This window comes from Photinus pyralis, unplaced genomic scaffold (genome assembly GCF_008802855.1).
Source record: "Photinus pyralis isolate 1611_PpyrPB1 unplaced genomic scaffold, Ppyr1.3 Ppyr1.4_LG9, whole genome shotgun sequence".
NCBI lineage: Eukaryota > Metazoa > Arthropoda > Insecta > Coleoptera > Lampyridae > Photinus > Photinus pyralis.
Genome location: NW_022170878.1, coordinates 18,832,022 through 18,849,867, shown reverse-complemented (window position 1 = coordinate 18,849,867; position 17,846 = coordinate 18,832,022). Strand labels below are relative to the sequence as shown.

The following is a 17,846-nucleotide window of genomic DNA, read 5'->3' as shown; positions in this document are numbered from 1 at the left end:
AGTTTAATTTTTTCCCAAATTTTACAGATTAATTCACTCTATTAACATTCGATCAATCATCGTGGTAATTGTTTCAAATTCTAACCAATCAGATGATTTGTTAATTGATTAAAAGTTAGGTTATGCGTAAAATCTAAAATGTTTGTGAAATTTATTGTGTTGTATCTCCGTAAAAAGCACACGATCTTCATTTTAAAATCATGGTAATTTTATCTTTAATTCACTCAAGCTTTGTTGCCTCTTGGATAAAACTCTCCATCCAATGTAAAGTTGTTTCTTTTTGCCGAGAATTGCAGTAGAAACAAACGATGCTGCCTCGCTATTGGTTTAACATAGACGCGAGACTCGAAAGTTGCGTTGGTTCCATTATAGTTATTCCGTATAAATACCTAAACGCACACGAGCCGAAGGGAGATGCGTAGTGTCTGTAAAGGTGTACATCTTGTCCGCTGGAATTTAATAGTCACAGTTGCAGTAACGAAATTAATTAAAAATAAATAATCAGTGGTCAAAAGAATGAAAATATTTGATAGGTATAGAACATAAACAATAATCGACGTCACAATCAAGAGTGGTTTAATAAATGATCTCAAAAATATGACAAATAGGACACTGTAATATAGATCTGCAATGTCAGCATTTAAATTTAAATCAATTTTATTAAAAAGAAAATCAACACGTAGTCAGAGAAATATTAATATTAAAACAGGCTTCCGCGGAACACAACGGAGCTATAATCGTTAAATGAATCTCAAACAAAGGTAGTAATGAAAATTCGATGGTATCGAAAACCAGTATGCAATCAAACGTTATATCAAGGAGTCGTCGAAAATAAAAGAAATTATTTTTGAATTTCAGGTCTCAACCTTTTGAGCTCAAATGGGCGCGTTCTGCCTGATCTGTAACAGATAACAACACAAACAAACAAGCAAACAAGAGGAGTAGTGAATAACGCGGTACATAACAGATTGTGTAAGACCGACGCTGTAATGTAAAATTTCATTTACAGCAAGTTGAATTGACAAAATGGGTGGAACCTCCCAATGCGCAATATTGAGAAAATCCAAAATTCTGCGGTTTCTAGTCAGGAATATCAGTGTAGAAAGCAATAATCAGTTTGGTAATAATAAGGAAAAGAGTAAACCAGAAATAAGAAACCGACAACGGCCTTAGAACTTGTAAAATATATCCGAAAACAGCGTCAGCGAAATCTCGAAAGCAAAATAACAAGAAAAAACTTCACCAAACTTATACAGCCATATAAATAAAGGTGGAGAAAACGAGTGTCGATTTGTACAAAGAAGTACGTGCGCCGAAAAAAAACTCTGCACGATCTCCGTCGGTGAAACAAACAACTAGAGTAATAAGAAATTTATAACACTTGAATGACCACTAATGGCAAAAATAATGAACTAAGTAAATGAACTTTACTACAGAATAACTTACATCTTTCAACTAGTGCATTACAAAAGAATACCTAGATGGCGTAAATACCAGTTCACGGTTACTCTCAAGTTGTAGGAATTTATATTACCCTGACATCCATGTGTTAAACTGCAGTATCTTATCAAGACACCGGTATACACGATAGCTACACGAAAACAAGATCCGCATCTAATCAACCTGTAATCTCGACGCCTGGACATAGGTAAGGAGCGAAATCATTGGAACCACTACAATAGCCTACTGGAATTAAAATAAGTAGTACCTAATTAATTGGATATCTTCTCTTAAAGGAACATTTCAAGGACAGCCGCCTTCAACTTTTTTAACGTCTGTCAATATATGATCGACTATGAACGAGTCATTATTTTTTGTGAGCACGCTGATCTCCTTCAGATGCCGTTGTGCTTTGTCGACGTAATCACAAACCTTTTTACTTTTACAACCCGTTTTCAGAAAACGCAGTGCAGTGCGCTTCGATTTTAAGTAAAGGGGACTTGTGGTACGCTTTCTGAATCACCACGTAGTTAGTTATTACAAACTTTCATTAATATTGCGCGTATTCATATTATTGAGCTGGCGAGGATGGTGATCAATGCTGAGGGTGCCACTGCTGGAATGCTGTTAAAGGCAAGGAAAGGAACCTGTTGCAGCCAGAACCAAGCTGATTGTATTGCTCGATCCCTCATAATTCATCTACATTCGGCAAGCGAAAAATGCCAAAGAAATTTGGGATAGTCTTCAGGAAGAATTTGAAAATTTTGGATTAACTAGAAAATTTGGTCTCCTACGCAAGCTTGTAACAATTGCTCATCGATGGAGAAATTTGTAAACATAATCGAGGTAGCTGCAACTAAGCTAAGCAGTGTTGGTTTGTAAGTTAAGGAACAATGGATTGAAACATTAATATTGAGTGGTCTTCCAGATAATTATCAACCAATGATTATGGGCACTGAGAGTTCAGGTATAGAAGTTACCGGGGACTATGTCAAGACAATGTTACTTCAGTATGTACGAGTAAATTTCAGTGATAATCAAGGGAGTGCATTTTGGGGAAACAAAGGTGTGGTGACTACAATGAAAGTGTTATAGATGTCATGAAATCGGACATTACAAGTTCAATTGTCCTAAAAAGACGCTTAATATGAAGAGAACTGACAGCAGGAACATATTTTGTGCTATATCGGCATTGAGGTGTCCAAAAAAATTTCATTTTTGGAGGAAATTTCATTTGCTTTTGATTGTTGGCGATTTCTCGAAAAAAGTGTTTGGGTATTTATCAAATGCAAAAGTTTGGTTCCAAACAAAATTGAACATTTCAAGGAGAAAAACAAAAACGTGTCAGATAAAAACTTCACTTCATGATTATTATTGTTGTTTTGGTAATAAACTTATTAATTTACATTGACATCCCAAGCACCTTTCTACGGCCTCGTGATGGTGGAAGATTATTGAAGAATATACAAATTTCAGTAACTCTAAATGCAAACTCTCCCCGTTTATTGGGGCAATGTAACCTGCAATATATTTCTTTGGGGTCGAACCTTCAGGAGCCAAATTTTTACTGGGGGAGATACCTGGTAATCAGTTTTGAACAACATCCCCGTAGAGTGAACTTTGATGTGACTTGATACGAGATTTTGGAATGCGATGTCCGAAACAGAATAGCTTTCCCTTTCATCGAGTGTATTTGACCAATCGCATGATTGATCAACCTGTTGTAATGGTCATAAAAAAATTTGCAGTATCACATTCTGATCTCCGATTTTCGTAATCTTAGAAAGTACTGGAGGTGTAGGTACTGCACAAGGACGCCCAATCACAACCAAATAATTTTTAATGAGCTCATTATACACGTACGCCAAGTTAAACTCGCTAAATTTAAACATTTACTTTCAGTCGCACAATTGTAATCGCTTGGTATCAATTAGTTAATTACTTACTCGGAATTTTCAGGTATGTTGATATTTATCGAGTACTTACTACCCTCAAAGTTGTTAGTTAATTGACAGAAACATTTGTTATTAATAATAGTCAGTAAGATTATCATTGACATTCTTACATAATTTTGCTTCTTGCTCCTTTCATTTATTTATTTATTTATTATCCCTCTCTTTTAACTAAATCGAAGACGGTGACCGATACAAGAATAGTGCGAGGGACCCGAAAGCTAAACAAAGGCACTAGAAAAAAGTTTTGAAAGATAAAATGTAGCCGATTCAAGGAAATGTAACGCCCTGTATATTGCGACCAGCTATTTTGGCGAGTACTATCACTGAAATATGCTCATGACATTAATTAACACCATGTATAGTTTACTGAATGTTTAACCACAGATGCTTATAGTAAAGGCAAGCATATCGCATATAGTAAAAAAACATGCGCAGACTCCGCAATGCCAACGTTCATATTTATTAAAATATTTTAGCGCATCTTCCAACGAAGTTGAGTGCGTTATTGCATTCACTTTGTCTGTCTCTCTGTTCGTCCGTCCTTCCGCCCGAGACCTTAACTACTCCTACAGTTTTCAATATATTTGGTTCTTTTTTTTCCGTTCCGTAGCTTATAGCTCTGGCACCTGAGCCAATAAAAATCTTTACGATTAATGTGCTGCGCAATGCCAACTTTGTGGGTTAATTAATTTTCGCCTGATAAAACTCCTTATCGCAAACGACCAGATGTGCCTTACTACTAACACCTAATCTAAGCTGAATAAATTACAAAAGCTATCAAATTTGAACAAGAATTACATATTAACAATACTTTTAAAAAAAGAAAAACATCGCAACACAAATTCAAATGAATAATAATAGTAATAGTTAATAATAATATCAAAAAAACCAACTCTGTGCTTATTTCGTAATTAATAATAATTATTATTAATATTATCCCTCTCTTGTTCTGGTTTACTTAATATATTGAAATGTTTCTCATATACAGGATGTCCCGTCATTATTTTCGGAAATTAGTCCGAAATAACGTCTATAACAATATGCTTTTAAAAACTTTTAAGAGCTCTCAAAGTTCATAAAGATCTTTAAAAAGTTGACAGACTCGAATGGTTGATAAGTTCTTTAAGGGTTGTCAAAGGACCTTGAAAACTCTAATTTTCATGAAAGATTGGAAAGATTCGTAAATGAAGAATAATGGCTGACACTTGAAAAGGTAATAGTTTTGAAAAGTCACAAAGATTATTAAACACAGTCTATAGACTCATAGAAGCTCTTTCACAAGATATGTTGAAGGCTCTTGTTCCGGAGACTACTCAACTTTTAGCAGGCGTTAGAGATCTTTTTAAATATTCAAGTTCCTGGTTCTTCTGGATTCAAATTTCAAACAATCTTAAATTCTAAGGTCACAAAATAGGTCAAAATTGTTATTTGTGGATCAATTTTGTTGGGAAAAAGACTAAACTCTATTCTTCGATACCCAAAGAGTGGTGCGACATCTGTTTAAAATTAATTAACTCATAGCGATAAACGCAACTCTGAGCAAGAAGTGTGTATTTTTGATCATCATTTGGTTTCGTCGAAAAAGCTCCCACTGCTCTTACAGTTCTTTAAAGGTTTGAAAAGTCCTCGAAGGCCCTTAGAGTCTCTTAAAGGATACTAATTTTGTAAATTAAGGCTCATAGAAAATCTCTAAGACACTGAAAATCCTTGTAGCACAGATGTAAGGCTAGTAGTTTCTTAAAAATCCATGATACTCTTAAAGAAAATTCCTAAAAGTCTTTAATGGCTCTAAATGTATCTAAAAGGTTCTTCCATTGGAATCAATGACGACTTTATCGGAGTCTCTTGTAACCTTTTAAAGGCTTTTCTTCTGAATATAACGACCCCACTTTTAAAAACTATTAAGGACTTTTAAAGACTCATAAAACCTTTAAATCTGCATTAATGTTTAATTATCAGACACGCTGGACTTCCAGGTTCTTTTGGTGACTGTAAAAGACTGATAAAGACCGTCAAAGTCTCTAGAAATCCCTTTCTTGAAAACCTTCGGGCGCTCTTCAACCGTCGCAGAACTAGCAGCGTGGTTTGCTCGTTCTCTCCAGTATGTAACAAAACACACTTCCGCCATAATTGATTTACCTAGTCGAAACGAGCCAAACGTGCCCATTTCTCCGCACGAAACGCGCATAATGCGAATGAACACGTGCGTTAATTAATTTTCACCTGATAATAAAAATTATTATCGCAAACGACCGAATGTATCTTACTTCTAACACCTTATCTAAATTAAACCATTACAAAGCAGTAAAATTAAAACAAGAAAACCGGCCGGCGGTCTGTGTGGCGCAGTGGCGTGCATGTTCGACTGCGGTCCCTGGTTCGAATCCGAGTTCGGGCATGGAATAAGTAAGTGAATAAATAAACAATTCTAAAAGGAAAATCAAACGCTGAAAAACAAATTCAAATGAAACGTACCAACTTTGTGTTTATTTCGTAAATAATCTCCCACATTTACTTAATAACTGGAATTATACCGCATACAGGGTGCCCCATTATTACTGCTACCTGCTAAAAGGTTCGAATCTATTCTAGGTTCGACCAAGTAACTGATATACCATGGTGCAGGAGCAGCACACAAACTTTGAACCTGATCGTTCTGTTGAAACGAACAGGTAGGTTCTTCTTCTCACCATGCTCTGCCTAACAGTTCTTTTAAATATAGTGAGAAAACCACTGCTGTGAATACAACCAATGACTATGACCCATATAGCCACAGAGTAGTACGACGACCCACCACGTAAGCTAATCGTTCACAGCCAATGTCATTCTAAAATTGATTCCAGAAACTTGGAGACTTTGGTCCACCTATTCAAATGCAGCTGCGGTACCGGAATCCTCGCCATGCCCAAGGCCTTCAGTTACTCCGGATATACCGTGGGTATTATTGGTACGATCGTCATTGGATTTCTTGTCACGTACTGCGTTCACTTGATTATTAGATGCGAGTACGAGCTTTGCAAGAGGAGGAGGGTTGCCAGTCTGACTTACCCCGGAATTGCGGAGGCCGCTTTCGCCGATGGACCGAAGGCGATGCAAAAAATTGCACCCTACGCCGGGTAAGTTCACGCAGCCTTGCGGGTGTAAAACCTCAAGGTTTCCAGCCACGTGATCAACGCCTTCTTGTTCGTTTACCAAATGGGATCGTGCTGTGTATACCTAGTGTTTATAGCGGTGAACGTGGAAGCCGTAGTGTCTCAGTATACAGAGGGATACGGCACTGAGATGTACATATTGATGTTCCTTGTGCCACTGGTACTGATAAACTGGATCAGAGACCTCAAGAGGCTGGCACCACTTTCTACCGTTGCCAACTGTGTAACACTCGTTAGTCTTGCAATCATTCTATACTACACTATCGAGAGAGGCCCAACGTTTTCGGCCAGAAAGCCAGTGGGCGACCTTAGAGATTTTCCCTTGTTCTTCGGTACCGTGATCTTCGCAATCGAGGCAATTGGCGTTGTAAGTCTCAACAACTTCGTGGCGTAGTGAAACAACTGGTTTGACAGATAATACCGTTAGAAAACGAAATGAAGCATCCCCAGGCATTTGGAGGAACCTTCGGCGTTTTAAACCAAGGAATGGGCGCTATTGTGGTTCTATACGGATGTGTGGGACTTCTCGGCTATTTAAGCTACGGATCAACGACGGAGGGCACGGTTACTTTAAACCTGCCCAAGGATGAGATGTAAGTACGTGGCGTAGAACGGTTGCCTTTATTCCCCCGTCTAGTGTAGCCCAAATTGTCAAAGTGAGCTTGGCGTCGTCGATCTTCATCAGCTACACCATTCAGTACTACGTGGCAATAGATATCGCTTGGAATCACTATTTGGGACCAAAATTTGAAAAACATCCAAGAGTTGGTCTTATAGAATATACTCTTAGGACTTTTCTGGTTGTACTGACATGTGAGTATTCAAGTTTGAGACAATTCCAATATGAATGTTGTTGCAGGCGCCTTGGCGGCAGCAGTTCCGGCTCTGGATTTATTTATATCGCTCTTTGGAGCGCTGTGTTTGTCGGCCGTTGGAATTGCAATACCTGCAGCGATTGAATGCGGTACCTTTTGGTATCAGACGCGTGGGTGGAGACTATGCTGGATGATCACTAAGAACGTTGCGTTGGTTCTTTTCGGCCTATGTGGATTAATTGTTGGTACTTACACGAGTTTAAGAGATATAATAGCCAGGTTTTTGTGATTAAACGGCTTTGTTGAAATAAAGTACTATCCCAACAAAAACCATTAACGTTTTGAGAAGCGATCTTGAAACCTGGTGGATTTGGATAGGCGGTCTTTACATGCACTCGATTCTGTTAAGGAAACGAAGTCGGTTGGTTAACGATTAAGGATGGCATTTTTAACCTATTAGCTACATTTGGTAGGCGGGTTTTATTAAATTGGAAAAGTAGGGATGGAGTAGGGGGTGATATGTTTTTGGGGAATTAAGTAAACCGCACACGGAAATGTCGCGAAATAAATCAAAATTGAGTACATGCGGTTTTGTAACATCCAAAGTGAGAGGTAACCGTTTTATTTGCGGTCGTGGAATAAACATTAAGCCGGGAATATTTAGCGCAGTGAGTAATATGGCGGACATCGAGGTTGTGTAGAAGGTAAATTAACCGCAATTCTAAATGAATTATCGTAAAAATTCAGTAAATACGGTAAAACCAGCGTGCGGTGGATTTGGTATCTAGAACTATCAATAAAATATAAAAGTACGAGCGAACTTTTCCTGCGAATAAATCAGAAGTATCACGTAACAGTTTCACTTCACTTTTTTCATTTCGAAAGCGAAGGTTTCAAAAAACAAATTAAATCAGTTTCGGTTTGACCATGGAGTGAGCTATGTTAGACCAAAGAGTATATAACGGTATACTGTTTGGTTAGACACAATCGGGAGAGCAATTTTTTGTGCGTAAGAAAAGACAAGAAAAATTAAACATATTACGCAAAAAAAGAAGAAAGAATTAATACATCGTACAAAAAAAATCAGGTATCCAACAGTATTCATGTTAAAGTCGATTATCACAAACAGACCCGCATACTAAACACACGAAAAGTTAATTAGGGGACCCCACTTCTCACATTGCTAAGACACCATATCCAACGGAGTCGAGTGACCGACGTTAACGAAGATCCCTTTTATTCAGCATCTGCGTAGAACGGTCTTTCATGTGTTTCCTAACCGTATGTCACATGTTTCTGTTCACAAAGCGAATTGCATTTTATCAAACTGCACATACTCTGTCATCCTTTTTCCACAGTTGTTTCTTTCTTCTTTCCCATATTTCGCTTGTGGATTCACGCAACGAGGACGGATTTTATTTCAATGAGACCTACTCGCACGGGTAGCGAAGATCATAGCTGTACGTCCTTTGCTGGAGCTTGGTAGTCGAGCGTGATTTGGATATACGAAAAATTGATGTAAAAACTGCTTTTCTAAATGGTGAGCTAGGGGAGCTTGAAGGAGCTTGTATGGAATGGGGAATGCAATACCGGGATCGCGGGATCACGAAATACCGCGATCCCACAGCATTTTTGCGGGATTAATCCCGTACATAAATGGAACGGGATCCCGCGGGATTTGCGGGACTTAGCAATTTGTCGACGACTCTGTTTGCTTTGTTAATGACACGCATAACGGAGATGTTTTTTTTTAATAATTTTTAAACTTTTTTTGTTAAAAATGTACTATGATTTTTGAGGCACTTTAGAAGTTTACTTTTTGTGCTTTACAGTTGAGGTTTTTTTGGGTTTTAAGTTAGACTGAAGGTACTTTTTTGTTGAATATTGTGATAATTAGCGATTTATTTTAATACAGAAGTTAACCGCACAGAATTGCTTATTTGCCAATTTATTTAAAGTTTTGCGAGATCCCGCAAATTCCGGGATCCCGCGGGATTAACAACTAACGATCCCGCAAATACCGGTGCAGAATTGCATTCCATAGTTATGGACAAAAAACAAATTTCGAAAAAAAATTCAAAAGGCTGTAACTTTTGAACTAGTAGCCCAATCTTGGAACTGTTTGAAATTATGGATTCCATCTGAGACAATTTTTTTTTCAGGCCTCAAAAAAAGGTAGTGTATAACCTTCCTTTTTTACCAAAAATCGACTACACCAAAATTTCTCGGGAAAACACTTTTTCTTATTAATTTTGGTGCGTAGAATCCGAAACAATTCGTACATTTTAGTTTAGACTTCTCAATAAAAAGTTATGGACAAAAAACAAATTTCGAAAAAAAATTCAAAAGGCTGTAACTTTTGAACTAATAGCCCAATCTTGGAACTGTTTGAAATTATGGATTCTACAGGCCACATTATAGGAAAAATTTTTTTCCGGGTCGATCTGAGACAATTTTTTTTCCGGCCTCAAAAAAAGGCAGTGTATAACCTTCCTTTTTTACCAAAAATCGACTACACCAAAATTTCTCGGGAAAACACTTTATCTTATTAATTTTGGTGCGTAGAATCCAAAACAATTCGTACTTTTTCGATCAGACTTCTCAATCAAAAGTTATGGACAAAAAACAAATTTCGAAAAAAAATTCAAAGGGCTGTAACTTTTGAACTAGTAGCCCAATCTTGGAACTGTTTGAAATTATGGATTCTACAGGCCACATTCTATAAGAAAATTTCTTTTCCGGCTCGATCTGAGACAATTTTTTTTTCGGGGCTCAAAAAAAGGCAGTATATAACCTTCCTTTTTTACCAAAAATCGACTGCACCAAAATTTCTCGGGAAAACACTTTTTCTTATTAATTTTGGTGCGTAGAATCCAAAACAATTCGTACTTTTTCGATTAGACCCCTCAATAAAAAGTTATGGACAAAAAACAAATCGAAGGTTTCCCTGGTATATGGTCTTGTTGTGTGCGTAATATATTTATTTGTTCTTGTCATTTCTTAAGCACAAAAGTTCTGTCTTTTATTTAATTCCCTTCTCGAGTATATCGCACGTCCCAACACGTACAAGAGCAGATTACACAACGTAGGAGTTCATTCGTGCCACCCATATCGAGCCGACTGCCATCCAAATTCAAAAGTGCCGCGAACGTCCATCGTTTCCAACGTTAAGTACAGGGTAAGTCAACGTTTTCAGTGTCCGCTTGATAGACCCCTAGGACCATTACAATTGATTGATCGTTTTTCCACTTGTATTTATACCTCTTGTGGCTGGTTCTTGTTGATTTACTGCATTTGACTCAACACCGTGCAGTCGTTTCGACTTGAAAGTTAGATAGGTCTGCTTATATTATTTTTCTCCAGTCGCCAACTGTACGTAGGTATAGGGCAAGTCACAGTTGCAGTGCCCCCTTGGAGGATTATTGCAGGTTTTTCTTTCTGTACAATTTCTTTAGTTTATATTCAGTTTCTTTCAGTTTATATGTTAGGGATTATTTTTGAAAAAAATGGACAATTGTAAATTCAACACTAAAATCCGCATGCCTCATTTTGTACTTTTATGGGGGTCATACTGGGTGACCGTGTGAGTTACACAGCAATATACTAAAAAATACGATTATTATTAAAAACTGTGTCAACATTACAAATGAATAAAACTGTTAGTACGTTACTAAACTGATCACATAAAAAAAAAAATAATACTTAAACATAATTCTGTTTCAATTTTGGACTACCGCCTACTGTACTACACATATAAAAGTGCTCGACTTAAATCTAACGGTATAGATTATCACTACAAAAAATTATATACGTTACAGATATTTACAATTATTTCAAATAAATACATTATTTATTGATGAAAGAATGAGTTAAAAAAATGAAAGGTATGAACGAAAATGGCGAATGCGAATATCAACGGAACAAGTTGTTGTTAGCTGCAATGATACTTTGATATTCACCGTATTGCAAGTCTACCACCCATAAAATACCCAACACCTTTACATAATTAAACAATTGACTTATTGCATTTTAAATTCCCCTTCTTCATTCACACACACTACGAAACGTAAATTTTGGCAATTCAGCGGACCGACGTACCGCAATAGTAACGGAAAAAATCAAGAGATGGCACTGATTTTCGTACTCGCGTTCAAGTGTTGGCTTTGCTTTTCGATTGGTCGTCGAACCTACAAATCTCGAGTGAGTTTACGCTGCTCAGCGAGGAGGTGTACGAGTGATTAACGATGTGCGGCGCCTCGTTGAACTGATCCAGCTCTTCTAGTTCGGCGTTCGATCCGCCCGCCAAAAGGAAATACTGTTCGGAGCGAGTCGGCCACAACAGGTGCGCCATCACGCAGTAGGCGAAACAGTCGGCGGAATACGTGATACCTGACAACAAATGAGAGATGAGGCTGCGGATCTAAATCCACTTTGAGTTAGGCAACCCATGTACCATGAAGTTTCCATGCAAACATTTTCCTGATATGTCGGTTGCCTAACTCATTGCTAAACATCCCTGCAGGCCGAGATTAATTTTTCCATACACGTTAGAAATACAAACCTAGCAGTAATTTTAGCCTCCATAATGCTGACACGTGCAACGCTATCAAGGCCAATATCGGCAGGTAAATAAACCACACCAGACTGGATGCGGCGAAGTGTAGCAGAAAGTTCAATTTCTGCGTGTTATGCTCGTACAGCATCGTAATGCGTAGCTCATAAATGAACCATAGCATTATTAGCGTCCTAAAGACGATAATTAACCATCCGGGCCATGTCTGGTACTCGTCAATGTCCTCGATTACGTCCACTTCAGTCTGCAATCACCGTTTAAGCATAACGACCTACTTATCTTCAAAAGTGGGTAATAAAAGAGATGTACGAAGTGTGAGGCAGTACAAAACAGAGAGGTCAGATTTAGGCTCCTTAATGTAACTCTTTTCTGTTTGACAGCGTCCAGTTCAAAGTCGCTTAGGTACTTTTGAGTTGTCACTGATAGAGGGCTTAGAAAGTTCTTGAAGAGCGACAAAAATTTATAGTGCATTCTATAGTCAATTAAACGCCTTCCAACTATGCCCTTTCTAAAGTAAAACGAGTCTAAAAAACGGCTCGCTCGGCATAACTGGAGAACGCTCGTATACGCCTCTACGTCTACAGCCGCTAACGACGTTTACAAACTGACAGACACAATACCTTGACTCATACATCGCTTGGCCGTTTTCAAAAATTTAGTTTGGAGAAATTACCACATGTACCGCTTCATAGCAAACGCGAACGAAAGTATGTCTGGCGATAACAAGAGACGTATTGCGAAAAACGAGCGCGGACGCCACGAACCCCCGCTCGCTTTTTTCCAAAGCAACACCATTGAAAATTCCATGGCGTTTAGATTTTTCAAAATTAATTGTTAACCTGGCATCCTCGAGTTTAAAATAGGCTTCCTTTCAAGTGTCGATATGTTCCTCAAATGTGCAAGAAACAATACTAATACCGTCTAAATAAGAAACAAATATTTTCCCCAAGAAGGGGGCCGAAAATATCCGTTAGCCTTTGTTGTGTGACCGGTGCGTTCGCGATACCAATAAATGGCTTCAGGTGGGTATTCAAACAATCCTCGTCGAGGTACAGTTAATGCAATTGAATAGATGAAGAGATTTCATGCTCATGCTATTAACATAAAGGAGGGGATATGCATCTTTCTATGTAGGGGTGTTAAATATTCTATCGTCGATACTCTCCACTGTATTGTTTCTTAACCAACGCCAACGAATAATGGGTGTTGTGATAGTGGCGCTCGCATAGTTTTTACGTCAGATTTTTCTCTTCGTATTCAGGTGTTGATAAAAATGAGCTTAATAAATTGTTAATAATTTCGGAAGTTAAATTATCAATTTAAGTCAATATTAGAATTCTTCTTTGTAGCAAATGCTGAAAGTGTACGAGGACCATTGCACACAGCATTATGAATTTGGCGCACAACGTGGGGCATCGGCATTAATAATTGGCGCCCAAGGTGGGGCCATAGCATTAGTTATTTGGATTTGCCTTTATTAAATGATGCTACTATTAAAATTTTGATGAAATTGGTCCATATATAAAAGTTACTTCTGCGCATTACGTGTCGTTCCCTAGGGAAAGTAATACGCGCTAATAAGCCGGATAACAACGGACTTTTTCTTGTGATGAAAACAATACTTTACCTATCGATGTATGAGTACAGAAAAGTAACAATTTTGGGATTATGTTAGAATGCTCTGAAAAGTCCCTACAAGGTTTTAGAAGTTGTTTGAACGTTTTCCAAAGTCGCTCAAGTCCACAAGCTCTGAAAAACGTCAACAGTGACTGGAAAGAGCTCTAAAAAGCTCTGTAATGTGGAAGAATGGGCTAGGCACCGTCCTTGGCTCTGAAAATCACCATAAGAGGGTCTATAACCTTTGGAAGATAACAGAATGTTTTAGAAAGCCTTCTACCACACTGGAAGACTTTTAGATGGTTGATTTTCCATGCCCGCATAAATGCCTTCCGTGAACTGATGCAAGACAGTGACCTTTTTTTTTTGTTAAGGAGCTTTCTGGTAGAGGCCACCTAAAAAGCTTTGGAATTGGTCAATAGAGGTGGTTGATGTAATAGGTATCCTACCCACAATGCAGCACTATCTGCATTGCTGCCTACATACGTACTCTCCTCCATTGATTGCATGATGCTATGTAAACATACTTGGTGATGACGTCATAATACACCAATGACGTGCGCGCAAACTACGGAAAATCCTACTATAATCCCAGAAAACTCGAGAGCGAGACTAGAAGGCTCTTCCTGGAGAGACAGTGCAGATCCCTAAATCTACGAATTAAGGGTTTAAACTCTGAACGCCTTCATTTTCAAATTGTTTGGAAAGCACCGACATATAAACCTAACCTCCATCTTTTCATTAACGCCCTCCTGGAAAACACCCAAAAAGCATTCAAATCACGCCAGAATGCACTAAAAGGATGCTCCAGGAAAATAAATATCTAGCGCTTTCCAATGCTAGGTTTTCCAGACCAGGGCCGGCTCGTGGGGTGAGGCGGCGAGGCGGCCGCCTCAGGCGGCATAATCTTAGGGGCGGCATTTTTGAAATTAAAAAATTAAAAAAACATGATTTATTATAATGATGTAGTTTAATAATAAATCTTTGTAATGTCAATTGACTAAAAGCAATTATAAAATATAGCCACCTCCGCCGGGCCACTAATTTGCAATATAGGTATGTAATAGGATAGCATGGTTTTTTTTATTACTTTATCGTACTTGATAAACAACGAATAAGCTAGCACCGGCGATGATACACATACACTAATGTCGCTGCTTCGCTGATTACTGCTTAATCGTTATAGACGGGAAGTGAAGATATCGTGCAAAGCCACAAAGGTAAAAAACCTTTAGAAATACTGAACTATATAGAGCTAAACAGTTTGAGTGATAAAAATATAGTAGTATCTCTAAGGATGAGTGGAGAACGTTCTTTCCAAAAAAAAATAATGAAAAATTATTTAAACCTCTTGCCAGGAAAGATTGCCGGTCACAGAACACTTGATCCCGGTCTACAATCTATGTTTTTCTAAAGATGTGAGCGACTTCCGAGATAGTATCTTGTCAATGTTGAACAAAAAGACTTTTCGTTCAACATTGGCACGATCCTATTCCGGAAGTCGCTCGCACCTTAAGAGAAACATAGATTGTAGATCGACACAAGGTGTGCTGTGACCGGCAATCTTTCCTGGCGAGAGTTATATGTTCAACAATGACACACGACAGATTAACAGATCTGGCCATTCTCGGCATTGAACATGAACTAAGTTGTAACATAGACTTCCATGATATTGTTAACAATTTTGCAAATGAAAAGTTAAGAAGAGTTCCTATATAAATATACGTATTATTACACTAGTTTGGTATTTTTGTTTGAATTTCCGTTTTTTGTATGCTTATGTAAACGTCATTTTCTGATTTCTACGATTTTATTTAATTTTCTCGTTGTCTGGTGGTATGTACTTATACTCATATTAAAGAACCATCAATTAACAAACAAAAAATCTTTTCATTCGGGCGGCAAAGTTGGCGCTTGCCTCAGCCACCGACCTCAATCCAAAGCCGCTTAAATACCCTAAATTTTGGATGTACTTTCAAAGCTAAGTAATGCCTTTGGAAAGGTTCCATTTAATAGAAAACATGAGAGCTTTAAAAACTAGCCTGAAGTTACATTCGCTTTTTTTTAAGGACATTCGCTTTTGGAATAGTACCAACCTAAATGGAGAAACAAAAAATAACTAGGGCCGGGCTGAAGTTACATTCGTTTTTATTTTAATCAACGGCCTTCGAAAGTGATAGCACCGAGACCTATTTCCATCCCCTTTTTGGAAAAGAGCCCAAAACTCGACAAATTCGCCCCCGAAGTTGGCAAATTGCGCAAGTGGTGAGTGAGTGAGTTTTGGACGCGGAGGTTTAAGGGCGCCGTGGTGGCCCAAGGACTCACCTAAAACCCTCTACTTTCGAAGGCCATTGATTAAAAGAAAAAAAAACTGAAAGTAACTTCAGCCTAGTCCTAGTTATTTTTTTTTCCCCGTTTAGGTTGGTACTATCCCAAAACAAAAAGCGAATGTAACTTCAGGCTAGTGCTCTAAAAATGCACGAGAGGACTCTGATTTCAGACTTTAAACCTACATGTGGCCCCTCTACGACTTCGTACCCTCTCTTTTTATACGCTACGTGTGAAACCCACCAAATTCCAAACATACAACAGAATGTGCACGATACCGTAGCACAACCATATGGCGAACACTAACGGTTTCCATGTCAACTCCAGCCTGGTAACGGCCCATCCTTTCGCCAGCAAAAGAAGAAGCAGCATGAACAGCGTCTACAATTCAGCAATTACGAACCGTACCGACCTACAATTACGATTTACCCTCGAGAGAATGTCTAGGATATCGCCTACCATATTCAGATTGGGAAAGCCGACGCCGTCCAGCGAGAACTTGAGCGAGTGCACCAGTATAAAGCAGATGGCGACAAAATCGATCGCCAAACTTGCGGTGAACAGCTTCGTAACGGGATGCTTCTGGACCCGTACCGCGTAACACTGCAACGGAACTAGGATTATGTAGCACAGCCACAAAAGGAGGTGCAGCTCGAGGGTATTCTGTCTATCGAACGAGAATTGATATGTTAGCACATTGTACGCGGAGTTGTTCGGATTCCCGTTCACCAGCCACATGTCGTAATCGATCTCGTAATGCTCGTTCGGCTCGTAGTGGTGCCACTCGCACGTCTCCTCGTCGCGATAACACGCCACCATCGAAACATACCAAAACCTGCAAGTAACGCAATTACGCCCAAAACCGTCGAAACTACGTCACTTACGAGGGTTGCACCAAATCCTGGATGACGTAAGTGAACTGGTGACCGCCGATTACATTCCACGCGGTGTCCTCGTCGACGCACAGCTGACCTTTGGGACACGGAATCTTCCTGAGGTAATCGTTGCCGTTCGGGCTGCACTTCGGATCGAAAGCGGCCACCTTCAAAGTGTTAAACATACGTTTGCACGCCTCCTTCTTATCGTAAATCAAACGGTTCTGATAATACTCGAGGAAGTACAAACGGTCCAATACGGCGAACGTGATTTGGACCGGAAAGTTTTGTCTCGATGTTATGTTCCCGAAAATGTAGCCGTGCGTCGACTCCTTCTGGTGGATGTCCGTCTTTTGGAAACCGAACTTCACTAGGAATTTGAAAAAGTCGTTGCTCTTGAACGTGCCCTTTAGGTGTGTGCATTGTATGAAATGAAAACAGGCTGTTATTAATAAAAAAATCACGAAAATGTAATTCATCACTAAGAAATATGTTTTGAAAACAATAACACTTTCTAAAGAGAAAGGGTTATGTTGTGAGTATGTGGAGCTGTCAAATTTCGCTTGCGCCACCAGATTCAAATAGCCCGCGAAATTCAAATTGCGCGCCGATCGAAAAGATTGATTGCTACCAAACAGTAACACGCACGATTTAGTGCAAAACTTATGGTATTAAGGTCAGAATAATGCTCCAACTAAAATAATGTAAGTCAGGATTATGATTAATCCAAAGATAAACCATTATGTCAATAGTAGCGCGAGATATCAGTGGGAATTACAAAATTACCTACTCATACACTTAATCTCGAGATTAGCCTTTTATAAGAAATTGGCACTTTCATTAATCCCAATTCCTTTCATTTTTTGGAGCTTTTGGACTGCTGAACCCATCAACATCAGTGTGCAAAACTGGGGAGTCCACTCCAGTGTAAAATTTCTGGGGGCCCCAGTCGCCGCACTAGGACACCTGCACCAATTTGCTTTTGAAAGTTTGCTGAAAAGCAGCGACGCCGGAAAGGTATGGGTCAGAGGGGGCCCCTCAGTTTTTTCACAAGAGGGGGGCCGCGCTCTCTAAGAATGAGTAAATAAAAC

The 17,846-nt window shown here is 38.8% G+C and overlaps 2 protein-coding genes across 3 annotated transcripts; one reads left to right on the top strand and one right to left on the bottom strand.

Moving 5' to 3' along the window:
* The first annotated feature begins 3,347 nt into the window (after positions 1-3,347).
* LOC116181415 (proton-coupled amino acid transporter-like protein CG1139) lies at positions 3,348-7,697 on the top strand. 2 transcript variants are annotated; one of them, XM_031501780.1, is made up of 8 exons: positions 3,348-3,399; positions 5,988-6,067; positions 6,118-6,192; positions 6,239-6,511; positions 6,557-6,914; positions 6,962-7,140; positions 7,185-7,360; positions 7,407-7,697. In XM_031501780.1, the coding sequence occupies exons 2-8, from the start codon at positions 6,012-6,014 to the stop codon at positions 7,649-7,651; spliced, it is 1,362 nt and encodes a 453-aa protein (XP_031357640.1). In that variant the 5' UTR covers positions 3,348-3,399; positions 5,988-6,011; the 3' UTR covers positions 7,652-7,697. The 2 variants fall into 2 exon arrangements, with proteins under 2 accessions (XP_031357640.1, XP_031357641.1); XM_031501781.1 differs by lacking the exon at positions 3,348-3,399 and adding an exon at positions 5,776-5,801.
* Positions 7,698-10,963: 3,266 nt separating this feature from the next.
* Positions 10,964-17,446, bottom strand: LOC116180638 (transmembrane protein 145). Its single transcript, XM_031500722.1, has 5 exons — positions 16,765-17,446; positions 16,310-16,715; positions 16,124-16,261; positions 11,924-12,179; positions 10,964-11,751 (listed from the first exon to the last, which is right to left on the bottom strand). Exons 1-5 carry the CDS (start codon positions 17,232-17,234, stop codon positions 11,513-11,515), a joined length of 1,509 nt encoding a protein of 502 aa, XP_031356582.1. The 5' UTR covers positions 17,235-17,446; the 3' UTR covers positions 10,964-11,512.
* Between the last annotated feature and the right edge of the window lie 400 nt (positions 17,447-17,846).